General features: G+C 33.1%; 2 protein-coding genes across 2 annotated transcripts; both read right to left on the bottom strand.

Moving 5' to 3' along the window:
• Positions 1-196: 196 nt before the first annotated feature.
• Positions 197-3,665, bottom strand: LOC139500932 (complement C1q tumor necrosis factor-related protein 6-like). Its single transcript, XM_071289835.1, has 4 exons — positions 3,538-3,665; positions 2,303-2,430; positions 1,321-1,569; positions 197-647 (listed from the first exon to the last, which is right to left on the bottom strand). Exons 2-4 carry the CDS (start codon positions 2,391-2,393, stop codon positions 217-219), a joined length of 771 nt encoding a protein of 256 aa, XP_071145936.1. The 5' UTR covers positions 2,394-2,430; positions 3,538-3,665; the 3' UTR covers positions 197-216.
• A 3,637-nt stretch (positions 3,666-7,302) lies between these two features.
• On the bottom strand, positions 7,303-11,670 carry LOC139501095 (caprin-2-like). Its single transcript, XM_071290071.1, has 3 exons — positions 11,539-11,670; positions 8,642-8,857; positions 7,303-7,854 (listed from the first exon to the last, which is right to left on the bottom strand). Exons 1-3 carry the CDS (start codon positions 11,651-11,653, stop codon positions 7,430-7,432), a joined length of 756 nt encoding a protein of 251 aa, XP_071146172.1. The 5' UTR covers positions 11,654-11,670; the 3' UTR covers positions 7,303-7,429.
• Between the last annotated feature and the right edge of the window lie 9,177 nt (positions 11,671-20,847).

Here is a 20,847-nt window from a genome sequence, read left to right as displayed (position 1 = left end):
GTTAATTTCTGTGTAATTTGGTCTGTTGAAGAGTTGTCTCATTGGCAATCATACCACATATTCTTTTATATATTTATGAATGAAAATGACTTTCAATAATATATAATCTATTTCGTGACGTGATCAACTTATGTATGTATTATGTATTGCCATAGCATGTTCTATATGCTTTTGCAAATAAAATATTCAATGAAACTACTGTTAATGTTTATTTTACTAATGTAACTGTATAAGTAAAGCACCGGAAAAAGTATTGATTGGTTGATCTGGTTTCCCATAGATAGATGAGGCTTTCTTTTTACGACAATGTCTCATCCATACCATATCGTTGGCTTCAAGTGTTACTACAACTGTTTGGCTTCCCATGGAATAATCATCCGGATCTGCATAGAAAGCGACGAGTTGAACTCCATTTTTTACCATCTCCATGTGCATTTCCTTCTTTTCAATATTTATAATTGTTGCTGACAGGATATAAAGTCCTTTAACCGGCGCTATAAAATGTCCATGTCGTTTATCAAAAGCCTTTCCTTCATTTGTAAGAACTTTATCATATTCTACAGGTTGGTGTTCACCGAGACTTATTATCTTAGTTAGTGCGGCAGTGAATCCTACCACTTTGCTTACTTGTGCTGGTGCTTCAGTGGCTGTTAAAAAGAGAAGACAATTATTATAAAACCAGACTCGAAGTTAACAACATGTATATATACAAGTGACGCGACAATAGTTTAGTTTTTATGTGCAATGTGTGAAGTTGTTTCGTTTCTGTCCCATTATTTGTAACACTCTTTAGAATTTGAATTCATTCAAACCTCGTTGGATTGTTTTATGAATATTGTAAAAATTTCCAAGAGTCATAAACTGGTTATAATACGATACTCCGTGTTTCTGCACGAGTGTAGAACAACGATATTAACTTTATTGAGTATACGTTATTTGTATTTTCAACTTATTGTTGAACATACTAGTAAAACAAAAACAGTAAAATAAAATAACATTTAATTCTCTTGAGCTTACCATTTTGAATTTCATGGGAAAAAAAACGGATCCACATAAAAGGCATCGGTATTTTTTATCTCTTCGTTGACGTGTGTAGTAAATCAAAGTGAATGTATTGGAAATATTCGTATAAGGTAAGGGGACAAGAAAGTGATTTGTTATCATAGTATGATACTGTTTATGTATTTGTTTGCTTATCTATGTCTAAGAAACATCTATATATATCTTCTTAATAGAGCATTTGTATTTTTCATTATCAGTCATGAAATCTTAATTAAAATCTTCCTTGTATCTCTTTTACAAAAAATGATATTCACTTACTAGCAGCTGCAGGCACCACTGTTTTTTTCGGACTAGCAGTGCTTTCATTTTTAGGTGTAGGCTTCGTTGAACTGATATTAGGAGCAGGTTTCTTAGCATCAACATTACTTGCATTTGTAGTTGTTGCACCACATTTACATGTAGTTTTAAGTTGAGCGTTTTCCTTTTTTAATTCAGCAACTGTTGTACTAAGGCCAGTAAAATTCTTTTTCAGCTGTTCCAAATCTGTCTTCAGTATTTTTAAAACACCTTGGGAAGAATTGTCATGGTTTTAGTGTACAATTCATCAAATACATCACTAAAAATCCCTTACGAAAACATATTTTTTTATACCAATAAAGATAAATATTGCTTGCCATGTTGTAAGTTTTTGTTCCAAAGAGACATTATTCTTTCAAAAAGTTTAAAATTGGTTGCCTCTCAGAATAAGATTATTCAACCTGAGACTACTATAACACACTGTGTTATAGTAGTCTCAGATTCAACGGATAAATTTTAATGATTTATTTATTTATTTAGATCGTTTCAAAGTTTTCACGCTCTATAAACAACGTTAGTTTCAAAAAGCAGGATGTGATATATCTTTTATACAGATTATATTCATTAAAATTTGAAACGTCACTACAAATACAAGCAAATGGAACAAGAAAAGAAATAAACACACTTTCTTCCGCGGTTCAAAAGAAATGTTACAAATAGGAAATCGCAAAATCGTCTGTTTTGCTGTAAAGTTGTATAAAGTTTCCCCATGCGAAATTGAATATAGGTCTAGTAAATGGTCTCTGTCACACAGTTTTGCACACAGCTTTGTCTCGTTGAACCGAAAATCGAACAAAATAATGCATTTGTCTCTTTTATTTTCTGAAATATTACTCCCTAAAACATTGTTATCTTACCATCCCAGAAGTAGAGGTGCCAATTAAGGCCGTTTTTGTTTATATATCTAAAAGTGTTTTGTATACCTAACAAAGCTAACACTTACTAACAAGCTGATTCAAGTCAACCTTTCCTTCCTCTTCTTTGAAACTGCAGATTGTCCAAATATTCATAAAAAGAAACAAGTGTACAAACATTGTACACTATCTAAATCAAATGTGAACTTGATATCGTCTGAAACAAACAAAAATAAAAAAAAGTTTCATACATAAAATATTTGAGTTTTACTTTTAATTTACAATTACTCGTCGAAAAAACATTAAGACCATATGGTAGGGTCTGAAATTGTGTATACAGAATCGGGAATAATTTTATAGACAAACAATACCGAATAAAAGGCACACAAATAAAGAATAGAGAATAGCAGGCCAGACAGGTAAAGAACGGAGAAAAATGGCTTAAAAATTAAAGATTACAGAAATGATTGACCCTCAAATAGACCCTCATGTAATACCCTAACATTGGCAGATGTATCAAAGTTAAACGCGTTCTAGTCGCACCATCATGAAATCGCTAAAAAGGAAGCATTTGGAATTTAAGCACGCGCGTGAAATTTACCACAGGCATACAATTTGCTGCAAATAAAGACTAATTATATTTCTATCATCAATACATTCGTATATGACAGTTTTAATGTATGACGGGACAATCTGCACGACGATTTTGCATGAATTTATGTAATTTAACGCAAAAATAGAAAGAAAAGGAAAGGGAGTCTCTAGCAAAAAACCCAACACTTTTCTAGTTTAAAAATCCATTTTTTCATGGTTTTTCATTTTTTCGTAGTATGGGTTCATTACTCTGTAAACTTTGAACCATCGTGCACCGTTTTTAACGATTTACAATCCGATTATGGTATGAACGATTTAGTTTATGAAATAAACAAGAATGTGTCAATCGCGGATGCCTCAATCACACTATCATTTTCTATGTTCAGTGGACTGTTAAATTTGGGTCAAAACTCTAATTTGGCATTAAATTAGAAAGATCATATCATAGGGAACCTGTGTACTAAGTTTGAAGAATTATGTACTTCAACTTCATCAAAAACTACTATGACCAAAAACAGGCTAAATAAGAATAAAATACTTTCAGCAACTTATTTCACAAAAACTAATAAGAAAAAAAGATATTCGTTAATTTAAGTATAACCTACTATACAAATGCATTTTTTTTTTCATTCAGATCGGACAAAATCGTTAATAAATACTGTACTCTAAAGTCGTAAGACATGAACTATTTTACGAAGACCTTTTTTCAATGGAATATGTATGAACTTACCTTTAAACATTTGTGTATCAGAAGGCCGATCAACGGCCCAATGACCGAGTTTCTTTGATTTGGTCAAACCCCGACCGATAAAAAAATACACATTCAAATTCCGTGACGGCATAAAAAGATCGCATTGTGACGTTACATTTTCTGTGCAATGTAGTCGTGTGATTTTGGCGCCGTTGTGAGAATGAGAACGTAACATTTGATATGCATAAAGAGACGTACAATATCAAATAAATTAATAATCAAAACTTCTAAGTCGACGAGAGATATAAGATTTGCGGTAAAAAATACAAACAGACAAGCAAAAAACTTACTAAAAACCATAGAAAGCTAAAGACTGAGCAACACGAACCCACATGTCAGGTGCTATGAAAGATCGTCTAAATTTGATTTTCAGAATAGGAAATAACTGGACAATATTACACTTAGAAAAGTAAGAAAGAAAGTAGAAAAAAGGATAAAAAATATACAATATAAAATATTGGGGTGCTACAATATAAATATAGAAGAATAGAGAATTATCGGCAGAAATATAATGAATAGAAAAAAACCCGAACTCAAGAATTTAAAAAAAAGAATGCAGATATGAATAACCCCTTTTAGGCCCTCGGGAAAGAATAAGCAGATCTTGGAGCGTGTTTTATTGGTCTCTTCTGTACATCTCCAGAATATCTTCTGTTGTGGAGTCCAAAAAAATAAATATGGACCTTTTCTGGAGATATTCTGCAGAAGGAGCGATAAAACACAAAATCAATTTGCCGTCGAATAGTTTTTCTTTATGTTGGATGACATAAATGAAGTTTACGATGATTTATTAAAAAGTTAAGACACTTCAATGTATTCAGTAGACATTACTAAACACATTTATTCTAAAAACAGTTGTTGGCATGACACGGGTTATGTTCTTCTCATATATGTTATGATGGTATGAAACTAAACCCCTAACGGGAAGGATTGTGCCTGATGTACATATGATGAAATCATAATCTTTCAGTCAGTTTAATTGAAGTCTGGAGCTGGCATGTCAGTTAACTGCTAGTAGTCTGTTGTTATTTATGTATTATTGTCATTTTGTTTATTTTCTTTGGTTACATCTTCTGACATCAGACTCGGACTTCTCTTGAACTGAATTTTAATGTACGTATTGTTATGCGTTTACTTTTCTACATTGGTTAGAGGTATAGGGGGAGGGTTGAGATCTCACAAACATGTTTAACCCCGCCGCATTTTTGCGCCTGTCCCAAGTCAGGAGCCTCTGGCCTTTGTTAGTCTTGTATTATTTTAATTTTAGTTTCTTGTGTACAATTTGGAAATTAGTATGGCGTTCATTATCACTGAACTAGTATATATTTGTTTAGGGGCCAGCTGAAGGACGCCTCCGGGTGCGGGAATTTCTCGCTACATTGAAGACCTGTTGGTGACCTTCTGCTGTTGTTTTTTATTTGGTCGGGTTGTTGTCTCTTTGACACATTCCCCATTTCCATTCTCAATTTTATTACTATAATAGTGTGCTATGTTTCGGCATTGGTGTAATTATACAAACATTGAACATTGGTTGGAATAAATTGCTGTGTTCGTGATTTTTTCTTTTTACTTTACTAACTTAATTCTGATAAACAAATCTGACTTGAAGCTTATTTAAGGAATAATCTTAAACTGTACAAGAATTTGTCAATGTCTTTTTGGACATACTGTCAATTTAGGTTTAAAGTAAAGAACTGGATTCTTATTGTATACATATATAAAACACAAAGCAAATTCTTTCTCCCTGATGGCCCTTGAAGAAAATCTGTGGTCCTAACGATTGTTTCTTTTGCAAAATTTCGATGGTCAAAACATTCGGACCATGGTTGTATATGCATACAAGGTAAACATTGTCATGGCATTTCTCAATCTGTTTATGGCTTAATCCGTTGATTGTGTATACTGATTGCTACTTTGGTTTGGGGAACACGATTTATTTTTTACTTGTAATTAACTTGGCACACACTTTCATTAACTGCAAATATTCTTAATTTGGTGCTTTGTGTCGAATGTTCGGCTTTTTTGTGGGGGTATTGTATCTTTGAGTTAAATTACAACTTATATTTACAGTTTGTTCTTTTCTTGTAATGTTACAAAACTGTCCCACATCGATCATAAACATGTTTAACCCTGTCATATCAATAATGTGCCTGTCCAAAGTCAGATGCATGTAGTTCAGTGGTTGTCGTTGGTTCTTGTCTCATATTTGTAAATTGTTTTTGCTATATATAATAAGGCTTTTACCTTTTCAAGGGATTGTTTCACCTTTTTCAGGTTGCGTCCTTTTATAGCCGACTATACGGTATTAATTTTTGTCATTGTTGAAGGCCATACGGTTACCTATAATACATTATGTCCCCTTAATTTGAACTCTAATGGATAGTTGTCTCATCGACAATCAACATAAACTATATCTCCTTATTTTTATATCGTAAACTTAACTTTTAAAATCGTGTTTTTCCTAAAAATGCATGAAATGTTTGTCCCTGGACGTTAAAAATAAGCAACAAACTACCAAGGATTTTAAACTCGTGTTAAATAAGGAAAAAACATTTATTTTGGTAGGGGTGGGGACATGACGATTTTGAATAGGAGAATGGTTGTCTGGTGTGAGCTGAAAATAGGCATACTTAGGGACATACATGTAGTAACATAAATGATAAATCCCCAAAATAATTGTCCTGCTCCCTCACGAACACTCTTCAGAATATAAAATATTCATGTAGTGTTTGTATTTATACAGTTAATCGTCTCTACAGGGGTGTGCTCCTAAGGCTGCACTATAAAAACGTTAATCACACAGCACACATTCTATTATATCTGCATTCGTAGATTTATTGGTGCCTAAAAGAATAAACGACGACATGTTTGTAATGTGCCTCTGCCGTGTAAACTATTTAAAAAGAAGAGATAAAAGAGGAACAGAAGATCTTAACAATGCAAAAAAAAAAGAAAAAAGAAAAAAAAGTGGACCTCTTCTGGCTCACTACCGAAGAACAAAAAAAAATCACCTCCAGTGGCGGATGCAGGAATTTTCGAAAGGGGGGGTGCTAGCCCAGGGCAAAGGGGGGGTGCAAACATATGTCCCGATTCAAATGCATTGATCGGCCAAAATAAATGGGGTGGGGGGGGGGGGGTGCGGACCCCCGGAACCCCCCTCTGGATCCGCCACTGACCTCTGTTCTACATCTGACACAACGTGTTGATCATTTTAAGTACCAATTCGACGATTATTTGTTTCTCCGTTGGGCATGTCTCAATAGAGGAAAAAGGGACGGGATTCATAAAGAAAGTGAAAATAAATTTTCCGCGTTTCCTTCATCAGGAATTACACTCAAATCTTATTATTTGAAAGCCAGTGAAGTATAGATAAGTAGAAACATTAGTATCTCTGCCTGTGACCAAAATGGACATAAAATACTATAAGGTTGTATTGACCGAGGGAGCTGGAACCTAAGTTAAGGTATCGATCTAATGAAATTTTTCTATACAACATTTTTTTCAACAAGAAATTTTAATGAATGCGACAAGAGTAACCAGTCATTGTTAAGTTACACAGGTGACACAAATAAAGCTGCAAAGAAAAAACGACTTTAAGCTTTCCAAAATAGAATCGGTTCATGCATTCGAATTCATTTTGGCAGTTATGAGTTTATTAACAAATGTTTGTTAAGACTGTTTTATTTTAAAAATTTTCCACCTTAGGAAGAATGTTTACAAATAAAAATCCAATTGAAAAATAATTTTAGGAAACCCTTTTTTTTTTTATTCATATTGAATTACATGTCAAACTAATCATGAAAATAATGGTTTTCAAAAGTATCAATGTTCTTGAGTTTTTTTTAAACAATTAAAGTTTGCTTAAAGGTTTTCAAAGTTGAAAAAGTAATGCACCAGAGAAAGTGTTAATTGGTTGATCAGTTCTGCCATATATTGAAGCAGATCCAGTTGTTCTAAAATGTCTTATCCAGACCATATCGTATGCTTCTAGGGCAATCACAATAGTTTGACTTCCCATGGAATAATCATTTATATCTCCATAGAAAGAGACAAGTTGAACTCCGTTTTTCACCATTTCCAAATTTATTTCCTGACCTTTAACGTTTAACATGGAACCTGACAGAATATATACGCCTTTAACTGGTGCCGTGAAATGACCATGCCGAGCATCAAAAGCATTTCCTATATTTGAGATGACTTTATCATATTCAATAGGTTGAAGTTCTCCAAGGCTTATGTCATGTGTTAAAGCTGCTGTAAATGCTATCTTTGTTTGCTGGACTGACGAAGGATAAGCTGTAATATACGCATTAGCACAATTGCATAAATATCCAAGTATTGACAAATAAGATTACACAAAGTCAATGTATGTAGCTTATTTTATTCAATCTGGAAATCAAATGTCTGAGGTCTTGAGGTAGCGTACGTACTGAGTGCCAGAGGTCGTTTTCTTGATTTACAAGTCAATCGTGTCAAGCCTTTAGTATTTGCGGCTTCTAAGTCAAGCAAGTCAGTGCCATTTAAAAATAAACATAAGAGCATATAATAAATTTGCACCGTTCAGTTTAAAACAGAAGATATACGAATCATTTGATACAAGTATGTTTTGAATTATTATCGAAGACTAAGTACATGTACCAATGCCTTAATTTTTGTCAATTTTTATTTGCTTTGACGATATTTCGTTGATTTTTTTAACGAATATTTGTAAACTCATGTTTATCGATACCGCCCTACACAAACTCAGCATATTGCATATTTTTCAAAAAAAATAATTTATGACAATATTATTGACCATACATTAACATAATGCTTATTCAAAGATATGAAGTTTAAATGTGTGGCCGGTAACGTCGACAATGTTTTTATATAAATGCAGAAATCAGAAAGCAATTAATGGAGAAAGTGAAAAAGATACGAAAGAAAGGTCAAAGGAAAGAACGTGATATGTTATACACGTGTTATATTAAAATTTTGTCTAAAATTATGAATTGCCAAAGACTTAAATCGATCACAAATAGCAAACACAGGAAAATATAGAAGAGTTATTTTTAAGAGATAATTATATTAACAACAAAATTACCAGCATTTAACAACAGTCTCTTGCCAATTCCAGAAGAAGATACAGCAGACTGGTTACCATTAGTCAACACTCTCGCATCTTTTTCCCTTTTCAATTCTTCAATAGTTTGGCTGATGTCACTTATACTTTCTCTTAATCGTTTGTTCTCCATTTGAAGTTGTTTATTTTCTGTTTTCATCTGATCAAATTCTTTTTCAAACAGGAACATTATATCCGCTTAAAAGGATTGAAGTTCATATTTTAAACCATTTCGTTAACACAGCAAGGCGTTGTTTATTGTGTTAATTACCGGACAATGCTACTCCCACTACTAGCAATATGATGCTAGGTTGTTTTAATACATCTGTATTGCCTGCTGATGACTCGGCCCTGAGTGTAAACGGTCCTTCAATTAGGAGGGAAAAAAATTATAAGGCCTATCCAGTCTAAGGGAGCTACCATTTGATTTTTATGGGGGGAGCTAGGATGAAATTTGAAAAAAAAGGCAGGACAGGATTTTGAGTAAAAAAAAAAGGCAGGATGAGTAACTTGGCAAAAAAAAAAAAGGCAGGATGACAATTGTTGTAAAAAAGTCAGGATAAGCTAAGAAAAAAAGAGGCAGGACCGAATAGACTGAAAAATAAAAAGGCAGGACAGAGATTACAACTAAAAAAAAAGGCAGGACAACATTTTTCATCCTAGCCACCCCCCCCCCCCCCCCCCCCATAAAAATCAAATGGTAGCTCCCTTATCGATTTCTAAAACTATACTTCATTGCACATGTTCAACATTTTTATACAATCACAAAAAATTTGGGGTCGTAAATTGGTATCCTGTCCGAAAGATGGTTTCTGGATAATAACTTTATTATAAGTCAACAGAAATCAACAAAATTATAACACAACGTTTATAACCACAAAAGGAAGCTTGGGATTGATTTTGGGGGTTATGGTCCCTAAGGTTTAGGAATAAGGGGTACAAAGGTGCCCAAAACAAGCTTTAATCTAGTGTCGGTTTAAAAAGTTGTGTATAAGTATTTCAATTGTTCTGAAATTGTACCACAATGTTTAATACCATAAGTAGAAGGTTCGGATATATTGTGTGGGTTATGGGACAAACAGTCTAATAATTACGGACCAAAAACAAACAATTTTGTAAATTCAAGACCCTTAATTGGAGTTTGTCCAGAATGGTTCTTGAATTACCTAATACCAATGCTTTATGAAATCTTCTTTGAAAATTGGAGTTATCTTTCTTTGTTCAGTCAACTTAAATCAATTATACAATATACAATGCAATATTTACTTTATTACCAACTGATAAATTAAAGCAGTCATTAATAACCATTCAGTGATTGCAAGCACTTTCTAGGGTATGCCCTTTTACAAATGGAAAAATTATACATTTTTTTAGTTTCTGATCTCTTAACTGAAGTTTGTCTCCTCTAAATGTTTCTCATTTCAGAAATTAAAAAGAAAATTTCTTTCGATATTTTTGTTTGAAAGGATTAATATTCAGCAGCATAGTGAATTGCTCCTAACACAAAAGCAAAACAAATATTTAAGTTCATTAGACCACATTCATTCTGTGTCAGAAACCTAAGCTGTGTCATCTATTTAATCACAATTCAAACTCAGAGCTGTTTCCAGCTTGAATGTTGTGTCAATACTAGCCCCAACTGTTCAGACTTCGACCTCTGCAGTCGTATAAAGCTGGGCTCTGCGGAGCATCTGGACCATTCATTTGTTTATTTTTCAATTTGTGTGAATTAACATAGTTACAGTAAATGCTAATTACTGCACTTTCATACCACAACAAATATTGTATTGGTACATGTATCACTCAAATGTGTATCCATATAACAAAAAAAATGAAAAGGAATAATTTTGCATTACCTTTTGAATACTATGACTTTTTAGATATGTAGACATATTAAGACCTATTAGTAGATGTTGATAATATTGGCTTAAAATGCTTGAAATTCTATCAGATTACTTTTGGAGCAGTTATGAGTTTTGAAATTAGAAAGATCATATCATATGCAACAAGTGTAGTAAGTTTCAAGTTGATTGGAATTCAGCTTCATCAAAAACTACTTTGACCAAAAACTTTAACCTGAAACTCCCACTTCCATTTTCTATGTTCAATGGACCGTGAAATTGGGGTCAAAAGTCTAATTTGGCTTTAAAATTAGAAAGATCATATCATAATGAACATGTGTACTAAGTTTCGAGTTGATTGGACTTCAGCTTCATCAAAAACTACCTTGACCAAAAACTTTAACCTAAAGCGGGACAAACGAACGAACGGACCCACAGACCAGAAAACATAATGCCTATCTACTATTGTAGGTGGGGGCATAAAAAATTTAATAAATAACACTCATAATGCTCAGATTGGTTGTCATCGTGCAACATAGTTAATAACACCATATAGAAAAAACATAGAACTCATTTTGTCATAAGACACTGTCAAACATCCATACATACTATCCACACTCATCTGTGTCCACACTTGTTTATTATGTTAAAAAGTAATCTATAATGGTCTATAATAATACATTGTAACATAAATTTAAAAGAAAAGAAAAAATCCCTTTAATGCAAATTTTATCGATAACATATATTTCTAATTCTGCTGTGGGAATATATATAGTGAAAGGGTGTAATCATATGCTTAACTAAGGAACGAGTCTCGGGGCATTTAATAGCCGACTACGCAATATTGGATTTGCAAGCTTAAGTTGTAAACGGCAATACGGTTGTCTATAATTGTTCACACGCCAATGACCATAGCTGTTTCATTGGCAGCCACATTTCCGTTACTTATCACGTACTAGATCAATGTATATATATATCAACTTTTTTTGTACATAATTTGGATACAAATGCTTGAACAGAACAAATAAATATACATACATTTAAACTGTTCCAAGTCGGTATATTTTACATTATCCTGAAGAAAATCAAACTTGTCAAAACACAGGATTGTCCCAATATTCACAAGAAGGCAAAATACGTAAGTCGTGCACATTTTGTTTGTAGGTGAAATGAAAGGTGTGAAGAGATAAGAACTTGTTCTGAAATATTTAGGTTTATAAGATAAAAAAAAAAAAAAAGCGTTCAGTGTCAATACAAATTTTCTGGGTTTCCCTAGTTCAGACGCAAAATTCTGACCAGCCATGCTAGAAATTATTTCAACAGCACATTACATCACATCAAATCTCACCAAATGAGCTTACCAGTATTCAAATCGACAAAATTAGTATCAATGTAGAATAAGCTTACAGGGCGTTTTTAAACATTTAAATTGTTATACTCTCATATACTCTCTATAAAGCCAACGAATGGTTGACTGAAAATACAATTTGTGTACGACCTGTTATCGTACGGATAGCTGGCTCTGTTGATATGATTACGATTTTCCCCATTCCCAAATACTCCTTATACTTAATCATTTATGTAAAAACAACTCCGTTCCATCATATGAAACAAATTTTATGATAACTCGGAATCATTTTTTTCCCAAATTTATACAAAAAACAAATTAACTTCAAACAAATATTTCAATTTAGACATATCTTTTGTCAACAAATATAAAAAAAAAGTTGTGGTATGATTGCCAATGAAACAACTCTTCATAACAAAACCAGATGACACAGAAATTAACAACTATAGGTCAACGTATGCCTTTCAACAATGAACAAAGATCAAACTGCATAGTCAGATAAAAAAGGGTCCGACATAACACATTTAAAATAATTCAAACGAGAAAACTCAACAGCTTAAATAATGTACAAAAAAAATGAACGAAAAGAAATATGTAACTCAGCAACAAACGACAACCACCGATTAGTAGGCTCCTGACTGGGGACGGACACATATATACATTATGTGAGGAAAAACATGTTAGCGGGATCCCAACCATCCCCTCACCCGAGACAGTGCCGTACCAATTAAACTTAAGAACGAACTGAAAATTAATTGAAAAGGGCTTACCTCTTCAAATGGATACAAATATAAATACATTTAACAAAAACACAGAGTGGACGTTGCCGGGTACTTTTACATTCCAACGACAAAAAGACGCTAAGTAATCTGAGAGAATTTTGCAGTTAATGACAGCTAGTTCAAAGCCATTAACAACTAATAAAAAAAAAATCATGCAGCATTTAAGATTGTGCCAAAGGAACATCACAATCCAAAAAAAAAAATTAAGTAGGGAACGAAAAATAGATCCTTTTTGCGTAAATTTAAATGAAGTTTCCCGTGTAATACTGATATACCTTAATCTAGAAAGTTATAAGCGAAATCATCTACACAAACGTAGAATAAAAATGAGAAGCCAACAAACAAACAAACAAATATTGACCGGTCTATTTTTGGGTAGCGGGTATTCCTTTTCTCGATAAGGGGTACATCAAACTATATACGAGCATATAGAACAACGTTTTAAAAAAGGGAATACTTGGTAGTAATACCAGTAAATAATACAGTGAATATGAATATTTCATACATGTTCAGGACGGTTCAGTTTTTTAAATAAATACATATCTTGCTTTCTTATATTTTAAAATCAGCTGCTGCAGTTCTCAGTACAATAATATACTCAGTTCTTAAACGCCAGTGTCTTTTATTACCGGATTTACTCGGTGAATCCGAGGCCAAACAAGATTTTGTTTCAGAGATTTTTTTTCCATTTTGGCACCGAAATGTACAAATGGCCTTTGTAAATTGGCGTTTGTTGAGTCTTTACGTAAGAATGAACCCTCTTCACTGATATTAATATACATAAGAAGATGTGGTATGATTGCCAATGAGACAACTCTCCACAAGAGACCGACATGACACAGATATTTACAACTATAGGTCATCGTACGGTTTCATAGTATCAATAAACACATAGCCCAGTTATCACCGAGAGTCTCCATACTGAATATGAAGACAAACTTCAAACGAGTTTCTAAACATTTGAAAAACAGTCGAAAAACAGTCACGATTTAGGCTTGCTATTGTGTGCTTCGCTTTACTGTCAACGTATGTTTGTTCCACCTAACAGAAGTTCCAATAGAAACTTTGTTATAAACAATGTCATAATATCTGTTCCTGTTGGAACAAATATTCTATACCATTTATTCCGTTAGGAACATATACTGTAATATTTATTCCAGTGGAAATAATATTCCAGAATATTGTTTCGAACTTATATTATGAACGAACTTCTATTCTGTGACATTACTACGTGACTGGGAAGATCGCTACAACTTTAGAGCTCATAGACAACGTACTACTGTGAAGATCACTTTTAACTTCTCATCAAATCTGCCAGAATCTGTCAGGAGAACTGTTCTAGGACAGTATGTAGAACTGTCATCCTGACACATTATAGACAGTTCTAGGTAGCACAGTTTGAACCTTGAACTGATCCAGACAGTTCTACCCTTTCACAGTTTTAGACAGTTCTACGAATAGAACAGTTCTACGATAAGAACTGATTTGGCCAGTTCTACGGCTATAAGATAAGATAAGATAAGAAATTTTATTTCAAGTCGGGTTACATTAAATACAAACATAAGCTCTGTAGAGCTTTTTGCAGACATTAATAACAGTAACAACACACATATTAAGATACATAAAACACACATATGAGACATACAAATTATGATAGCAAATTATGATGGCTAGAATTGATTAAGTCAGTTCTATCCATAGAACAGTTCTTTTTAAAAGAACTCTTTGTCTTAAATATGAATAAGTCAAAAGAATATAATATATATTAAAAAAAAATCAGCACGATTTTAACATTTATAATAGCACTGAATAGTGACCAGTGAGATGCCCTAACTGCAGTGACGTCATTCTGACAGGTTTGGTCAGTTTTACGGCTAGAACAGTTTTAGACATTTCTATTGTTAGAACTGATTTAGTCAGTTCTACTGACAGTTCTACCTAGAACTGATTCTGACAGTTCTTCTTAAAACAGTTCTAGGTAGAACTGTTCTAGAACAGTTTAGAACAGTTCTATGAAAGATTATTCTCAGTTCTAATGAAAGGTTAGAAGTGATCTCCACTGTAAATAGATGTACGCCTGAAAAGATTTACTAGGCAAATGTACATATACGAATACAGGAATACAGAATTATGCTCAAACGTTTGATTGCACGTCTCACAAACGTTGTGATAGAATCCACCTTGGTATATTATAGATGATGTTTTATATCGACAACATTCCTTTATAATCCCTTCAAAACTGCAACTAGAGGTGGAACATTAAAGTATGATTATACCTCTTGTAGCCATGGGTATTTGTCTGAAATATCTATGTTTTCATTGTTTAAATGATACCAGTAGGAAAGCACAAGCTTTACGCGATCTGTATCGATCTGTTCAAGAGGGATCGTACTTTATGAGCACACTGCCGATATCCAACTCTTTAACAGGTATAGGTGTAAGCTATGAAATAAATGATGAGAGGAATTGGGCCTTACAGAGCTATCACAAACCTCTACAATGCGGTGATACGATTTGCAGATCCGTAGTTATGCGAAGATCTTATCTACACAGGCAAAATTTGCCCACGTGAATTTCACATAAATCTCGCCTGAAATTCACGTGAAAATTTTTTTTCAAGTGAATTTCACGTGAATTGAGATTCCGATAATTCTCACGTGAACCCCCCACCCCCCCCCAAAAAAAAATAAAAATAAATAAATAAATTATATATAAATATACTAAATAAATAAATGATTTGGAAAATACATTGAAGGTATAAAAAGTCATGAGAATTCCGAATGCAATTAGGTTATATCCGGGCATTCTGGTTCTAAATGGGTTTTCTGGTTCTGAACCTTGGTTCTTTGGTTCGAAACCATGGTAACTGGTTCAACATCCGGGTTGTTTGGTTAAGGCAACCCAACTTCTTGGTTCCATCTGGGTTCTATTCTAGATCATTCTAATGTTCCCGTTGAACACAACAGAAGATAACCGCAAGTCTCCGAATAAAAAGGTAAAGTAGGTCAAAGACGCTAAAATTATTTTATAACATTAACATTTTTAGCATCGACGGTAAAGGAAGCTATAAGGTATTTATCTTCTCATTTTAATTATTTTGATTAGGAAACTAGATAAAAATAAAGCATCGTATAGATTTTTAAAACAAACCGAAGTATACAGTACATCGAACATCCTTTTATTTAATTCAGTCGTTTTGTTTTGTTTTTTCCCTTTACTCATCCCTGATTTACGTAAATATGTCTAGACAGTGGTGGATCCAGAACTTGTCCTAAGGGGGGGCCTGCTCCAGTCATACATCAATGATTCCCTATATAATCAACCAAATTTTTCCAACGAAAGGGCACCCTCCCCTTGATCCGCCTATGCTAGAAGTTTTAAAACCACCCAATTAGGACATGTTGTTTATAGTCTTTATATGGCTAACGATGTGTGCATCTAACCACTTGACCAGTTGACAACTTGCATATATATTTGATTGCACATTTATTATCAAGTTCGACTGAATTTTATTTAATTGCTTTTTAATCATGTCAGATTTGAAAGAAATACATGTGAAGTATATGTAACAAATCCTTTTGGTTCAAAACAGAATGTTAAAAGACATGTAAAGGAACGTGATGATCAATAAGTTGGTAAGCTTTAATTAGTTGGAAAAAAAGTTATAAAATATAATAAAATGTATAATTATGTACAATAAATTTGTCAAATTTGATACTCATTCACTCATTGTGAAGGGCATGCATATAATCATTCGGCCAAAAATAATGAAATCAAAAGTATGATTGAATATTTTTATAATAAAATTATGTGTACATGTGTTAATGACAGTGCTAGTGGGATGTTTATCACCAGCACAATAGTCAGAACTTCTGTGTTGGTGCCATGCTTTAGGGGCATAAAAAGTTACATTAGTCCGTCTGTCCCGAACGTCATTAAAAACGGGTTCCGCTCTCCTAACTTTAGTTTGCCTCAACCAAATACTACAAAACTTATACACAATATATAAATGAAGCTGGTGCATGTGTGCCAATGAGAACTCTCCACAAGAGACTAAATGACACAAAAATTAACAATTATACAATGTAGCCTAGGTCACCACACGGTCTTCAACAATGAGCAAGGTTCATACCGCAAAGTCAGCTATTAAAGGCACCGACATGACAATGTAAAACAATTCAAACGAGAAAACAAACGGTCTAATTTATGTACAAATAATAAACGAAAAATAAGATAGGCACGTGCATATAAAATAAGGCGAGGTTAAACATGTTAGCGGGATCCAAACCTCCCCCCCCCCTTATTTGGCATGAGTGCCAATAAGAACTCTACACAAAAGACCAGATGACACAAACACTAACAACTATAGGTCATATACAGCTTTCAACAATGAGCAAAGTCAATACCGCATATAGTCAGCAATAAAAGGCACTGAAATGACATTGTAAAACAATATTCAAACGAGAAAATAAACGAACAAATTTATGTACAAAAAATGAACGAAAAACAAGTATGTAACACATAAAAAACGACATTCATTGAATTACAGGCTCCTGACTTACCACAGACACATACATACCGAATAAGGCGGGGTTGAACATGTAAGGGGGATCCCTACCTCAACACAAAATCAAATTTGAAATTTTTAAGTGTCACTTTTACCGTTCAAGAGTTATCATGTCCCTTTAAAAACATAAGAAGTGCTGACTCTTTCGTTTCCTTTCTCTTAAATAAGTCTGCCTCAATCAAATGTTAGGAACCTTATACGCGATTCACATTACCCCATAACACAGATCTATTAAGTTCGATGGGTCCCGATGGCCTCACTGTTCATGAGTTTTTAGATGTAAAAAGTTGTGGTACGAGTACCAATGATAAAAATGTCAACCCGGAGCCTTTTAACAGATAGGAAAACTGCTAAATCTATTGTTTCCGTTCTTTAACTTTAATTTGCTTCAACCAATTGCTTTGAAACTTATTGACAATGCTTATGGTCACAAAACGGTCAAATAAAGGCGAATCCTGCATCTATATGTGGAAGTTTACTAATTTTTTTCACCAGCAGGGGCATCTGTGGTAAATGGACATATTCTACATTTATTTCAGTAATCAGCTTATTTACTTCCATTGAATTCTTCTTTTAATAGACTTAACTTGCACATATTTTTTTTCAGGATCTCGGTGCACTTTGGTAACAGACAGTGATATTTCAAGTTAAATGTGACCAACTTAACAAAGTGTTTCACTAAATTAAGCTCTCTGTCTAAGTGTACTTTAAAGGTTTTTAGCATTGAGTTCAGTTTATTGATATGCGTATACCTTCTGGGTGAATTTTTATGATGTAAAAGCAGACTATTCATACCTACATGTCCATGAAATGAAATCTAAGGTAAAATGAATGAAACGTTTTGCATTATTTATCACAACTGGCAGCACACGATGCTTCTGAAGCAGAAAATTTGTCTTTTGTGGATAGTTGTCTCATTGGCAATCATACCACATCTTCTTTTTAATATCTTCAACAAAGCGCGAGAAAATCCCTCGCCCAGAGGCGGGCTTCAGATGGGCCCTTAACAAAATGTGTACCAGTTCAAACTCCAAATCATAAAATAAACTTACAATTAAAAACATACAAGATTAACAAAAACCAGAGACTCCTGACTTGACGTCAAGGTAATCTAAACGGTAGGATTAGACATTAAAACACTAAAAAATAGGGTTAACCATTAATTTTTTACCCAACCATATGATAGTACTATGGTAAACTTATAGAAACACATGATACAGTCATAAAATTATTGAATATTTGCAATAGTATGTCCAGAACAATACAAGACCGAGTTGTAAACAAATGAAAGTAATGATACATACGAATTTTTAATCCCAATGCACAAATAAGGAACCGTAGTTTTCATTCAATTTATTTATCTAAAATGTACACTTGGGTTAAACAATGGAAATTAACACTGTATATTTATATAAACGATCAATCTTGTAAATAAATAAATAAATAAATAAATAAATAAATAAAAAATAATAAAATTGGTATTTGCTGAGGGTATTTGTCATGCTTTTAATTAAAATTAAACAGTTAGATGATGTTTGAATTACTTTATTTAATAAATTGATGTGAATGTAACGTGAACAAAATTCATGTGATTTTCACGTTTAAAATCCAAATAGTGCACTGCTACTGATATTTTAAAGTCTTTCTTCCTCATAAACAGTTTTTGTGTAAAGAGCACAACATTAAAATGTTTAGACGAGCATTTTGAGGACCCCACTATTCATAATTATTGTGAAGCTGAAGTATCTAATGTAAAGACTGAGTATTTGACATACAGTTTGTACAAAGGTCCCCAGCTATGTTATTTAACTTATACAGATAGATTTTCTTTGAAAACAGTGGAACATTATGTAATATCTGCTGAAGTAAATTTGTTACTTTTAAATGTCTTCAGCTAAGAAAAGAATCAATTGTCAGCGTCTTTGAAATCAGTAGCATTGCACCATTCTCTATGTCAATATTATAAAAAATATGGAGGTTTGGTAAAAGCAAGGCCATTTTTTGTCTTTAAACTGAAATGTTTTTTTTATTATGGTGCATGTTTTAAATCAGGTATAGTTTATTTATATGGTGCATGGAATTAAATTGTATGTTTTTACATAGATATTTTATTATTGCCATATTTTGATAATGTGTAAGAGAATCATCATTTTTTAAGCATTCATAAAGAACAATACGTAGCAGTAACTTTATTGGATTTACATTAAACAATATTATTTCAGTACAGTATAAATTAACCAAAATTAACACAAATAAAAAAAAAAATCATTTTTTTCTTGATCCCATACTAGAATTTTCATGTCTATAAATAAAACCACAAACATTATTGCCAATTTGTGCACTCCTAGAGACCGTACTATACTAATTAAGGACAAAGGAGAGGCAAACGACACTTACCCCTTCAGGAGCACCTGGGATAATCCCCAGTTTTTGGTGGGGTTCGTGTTGCTTAGTCTTTAGTTTTCTATGTTGTGTCTCCTATACTATTGTTTGTCTGTTTGTCTTTTTATTTTTAGTCATGGCGTTGTCACTCTATTTTCGATCTATGAGTTTGACTGTCCCTCTGGTATCGTTCGTCTCTTATACAAATAGCATTTCAAACTCCTTAGTCGAAAATAAAGTGACAAACTCCATGGCTAAAAATAAAGTGACAAACTCCATGGCTAAAGAAAAAGAGAAACAAGCAAACTACAATAAACAGGATAAAGAAGATAAACACCAACTATATAGAAAGTCAATACATGCAGTGACAACTACTGTGGAAATGCTGACTCTGTATATTGTTTACATAAAAAAAATATGTTAGTAACAAACGATTATGTTTCTATAGAAGTTCATGGTACCACGGTTACCGTTTTGAAAAATTATATTTCTGTTTAACAAACTCTGAAAGGCTTCATTGGTAGGTATTGCACCAAGTTTGAAAAAAAAACACACATTCGAGACCAATCAGCAATGTAATGGATTGTTTCAGTGGATCAACTGTGCATCTTTTATTGTAGGTAGGATATGAAAAAATAGCAAACTTATGGAATAGTTCAATGAGATTTATGTCCCTGTTCAACAAATACATTTAACAAATTTTGTTTTATAACATTTCTCTGTAATTTTTCACATAAATTAAAGGATTTAGTTTTCATTTGAACCCAGCATTCTTAAATATTGAGAATGGAAATGTGGAATGTGATAAAGTGATAGTTACAAAAAGTGACAAAAGAGCAGAAAGCAGTCGAAGGCCACCAATGGGTATTTAACAAAGAGAGAAAATCCCTCACCCGGAGGTAGGCTTCAGATGGCACTTAACAAAATTTGTACTAGTTCAAATTTCAAAACATAAAAATTAACTTACGATGAGGAACATACAAGACTAACAACAAGAGTGCACACACTGAAATGTCTCGCCTTCTTTACTAATCATTGAAATTGTGTTGATAGTCCTAAATATAAAGCTTTATAACAACTGTCATATAAACTTAACATTAACCAAGAAAACTAAACATTGACAAATGAACCATGAAAATGAGATAAAGGTCAGATGAACGATGCCAGGGAGGCATGTACAGCTAACAATAATTATTCTTCCATACAACAAATATAGTTGACCGATATTTTAAGAAAAACAGACCAAAACATTATCACTGAATATTGAA

This window comes from Mytilus edulis, chromosome 13 (assembly GCF_963676685.1).
Source record: "Mytilus edulis chromosome 13, xbMytEdul2.2, whole genome shotgun sequence".
Taxonomy (NCBI): domain Eukaryota; kingdom Metazoa; phylum Mollusca; class Bivalvia; order Mytilida; family Mytilidae; genus Mytilus; species Mytilus edulis.
Note: the sequence above shows the minus strand (reverse complement) of the source record. Positions and strands in the feature narration are given on the sequence as shown.

Bases quoted from the DNA above. Each gene is read 5' to 3' on its own strand.
- LOC139500932 (XM_071289835.1), bottom strand. From the start codon at position 2,393: ATGTTTGTACACTTGTTTCTTTTTATGAATATTTGGACAATCTGCAGT. The intron at 1,570-2,302 runs GTAAGTGTTAGC...ATTCTTCCCAAG, and splicing joins TGACTTGAATCAGCTTGTTA to GTGTTTTAAAAATACTGAAG. The intron at 648-1,320 runs GTAAGTGAATAT...TCTTTTTAACAG, and splicing joins AGTGGTGCCTGCAGCTGCTA to CCACTGAAGCACCAGCACAA.
- LOC139501095 (XM_071290071.1), bottom strand. From the start codon at position 11,653: ATGTGCACGACTTACGTATTTTGCCTTCTTGTGAATATTGGGACAATC. The intron at 8,858-11,538 runs GTATGTATATTT...AATCCTTTTAAG, and splicing joins CGACTTGGAACAGTTTAAAT to CGGATATAATGTTCCTGTTT. The intron at 7,855-8,641 runs GTAATTTTGTTG...CGTATATTACAG, and splicing joins GAGACTGTTGTTAAATGCTG to CTTATCCTTCGTCAGTCCAG.